The sequence below is a fragment of the Mastomys coucha genome, unplaced genomic scaffold (genome assembly GCF_008632895.1).
Source record: "Mastomys coucha isolate ucsf_1 unplaced genomic scaffold, UCSF_Mcou_1 pScaffold3, whole genome shotgun sequence".
Lineage (NCBI taxonomy): Eukaryota > Metazoa > Chordata > Mammalia > Rodentia > Muridae > Mastomys > Mastomys coucha.
This window is the reverse complement of record NW_022196909.1, coordinates 47,614,371-47,616,116: the sequence shown is the minus strand read 5'-3', so window position 1 is coordinate 47,616,116 and position 1,746 is coordinate 47,614,371. Positions and strand designations below refer to the sequence as shown.

At 52.2% G+C, this 1,746-nt stretch overlaps 1 protein-coding gene across 2 annotated transcripts in view; it reads left to right on the top strand.

Annotated features, from left to right (window-relative positions):
- Uhrf1bp1 (UHRF1 binding protein 1) overlaps positions 1 to 1,746 on the top strand; it is a 47,753-nt gene that overhangs the window by 27,407 nt on the left and 18,600 nt on the right. For both annotated transcript variants that reach the window (XM_031347227.1, XM_031347226.1), the window contains exon 8: positions 823 to 1,009. In XM_031347227.1, coding sequence (XP_031203087.1) covers positions 823 to 1,009 — 187 coding nt within the window. The remainder of the gene's footprint in view (positions 1 to 822; positions 1,010 to 1,746) is intronic.

Below are 1,746 nucleotides of genomic sequence, written 5' to 3'. Positions count from 1 at the left end.
GCCTCTGCTCACTGGGTTCCCCTGTGTGTCAGATGAAGGGCTAGCCTCTGCTGACTGGGTTCCCCTGTATCAGATGGAGGGTTAGCCTCTGGAGGGAGGAAGTGGAATGAGCCTCTTTTCTCTGCCCTCGGGACATCACAGGTCTTGGGGATAGACAGTTGACAAGTTGCTCCTAGGTGCTGTAACAGGTAAACCCGTGTGCTGAGAGCACTGCCCACCAGCAGGACGGGGCCCTTAGCGAGGGTGCTCTAGGGAGGTGACTGAGGGCGACTCAGGCCTGAGCACACAGTCGCTAGGCTTGGTGTGGCTGGGCCCTCGGGGTTTGAGTTGCTTTCTCAGGAGTGCTCAGTGAGAGCCTAGACGTCGGTCGTGAGACGGAAGGGGTGCTGTTAAAATGTGGGTTTACTCATGGGGGGGACCCAAGCTCACAGAAAGCATCAAAGGAAACTCTCAGAGCCCGGATATGACATCCATCTGTTTGTCTGCCTGCCTGCCTGCCTGCATGTCTGCATGTCTGCCTGCCTGTCTTTTTCCTTCCTTCCTTCCTCCCTCCCTTCTTTCCTGCCTTCCTTTTTTTATACTTTATTATTATTATTATTATTATCATTATTATCATTATTATTATATGCACATTGGTGGTTTTGCCTGCATGCATGTTTATATGAGGTCTTGGATCTCTGTGGAACAGGAGTGCTCACAGACAGGTGTGAGCCACCCCGTGAGCAGGTGCTGGGGATCAACCTGGGCAGAGCGTCCAGCACTGTCAACCAGTGAGCCACCTCTCCCGCCCCTGATGGACAACCTTCTCTCTGTCACATGTAGACCACTCCACCCGCTCCCAGTGCCCAGCAGACCTGGGCCCAGGCATTCGGTGGCAGCCAGGGCAACAGCAGCAGCAGTCGCCTCAGCCAGTATTTTGAGAAATTTGACGTGAAGGAGTCTTCCTACCACCTCCTCATCTCCCGCCTGGACCTGCACATCTGTGATGACAGCCAGTCCCGAGAGCCAGGTACGCAGAGGCCTAGGCCTGGCCGCTAGGCTTGCACACCACTGTCTGTCTTGGACAGAGCCTCGGATGAAGGCCCTTCGGACAGACACTGGCCTTCGGCCTTCAGTTAGCTCAGGCACTGCTTGGGCCCAGCCCTCCTGTGGTAGCTCTGTGTTGGCACGAGGGAGAGCTCTGCAGCCTTTAGAGCACGCAGGGGCCAGCTGTCACATGGCACACACGGCTAGAGCCCGAGCCCCACCAGCATGACCCTTACCTCCCCAAGTCTCCAAATGCTGGTGTGTGCTGGAGGTTGGGAACCACTGGCGAGGATTTTAGGAAACATAAATTCAGTTATAGGAGACCTCAGTTTTCAGATTTCTCTTTTCGTTAGAGCTGAGGATTGAACACAGACCTTGTATGTATCCAGAACAGACAGGTGTTCTGCCCCCAGCTCCACCCAGAAGCAGAATGTTCAGAGTCGAGTCATTTTAGTACTGTGTTGTGAGAGTTAAACGTGGTGGCACACAGCCTTAATCCCAGCACTCAGGAGGCAGAGGCAGGCGGATCTCCATGAATTCAAGGCCAGCCCAGGCTCCACAGAGGAATTCTGTCTCAATACCTCCCCCAGTTATATATACTGTATTTATATGTATAGAAAGGTTATGCTATGTTAGTGGCATACTTAAAATAGTGTCACACATGTGTATTTTATTTATTCAGAACAATTGACTTTCTTCTTTTTTTTTTTTTCTTTTTTT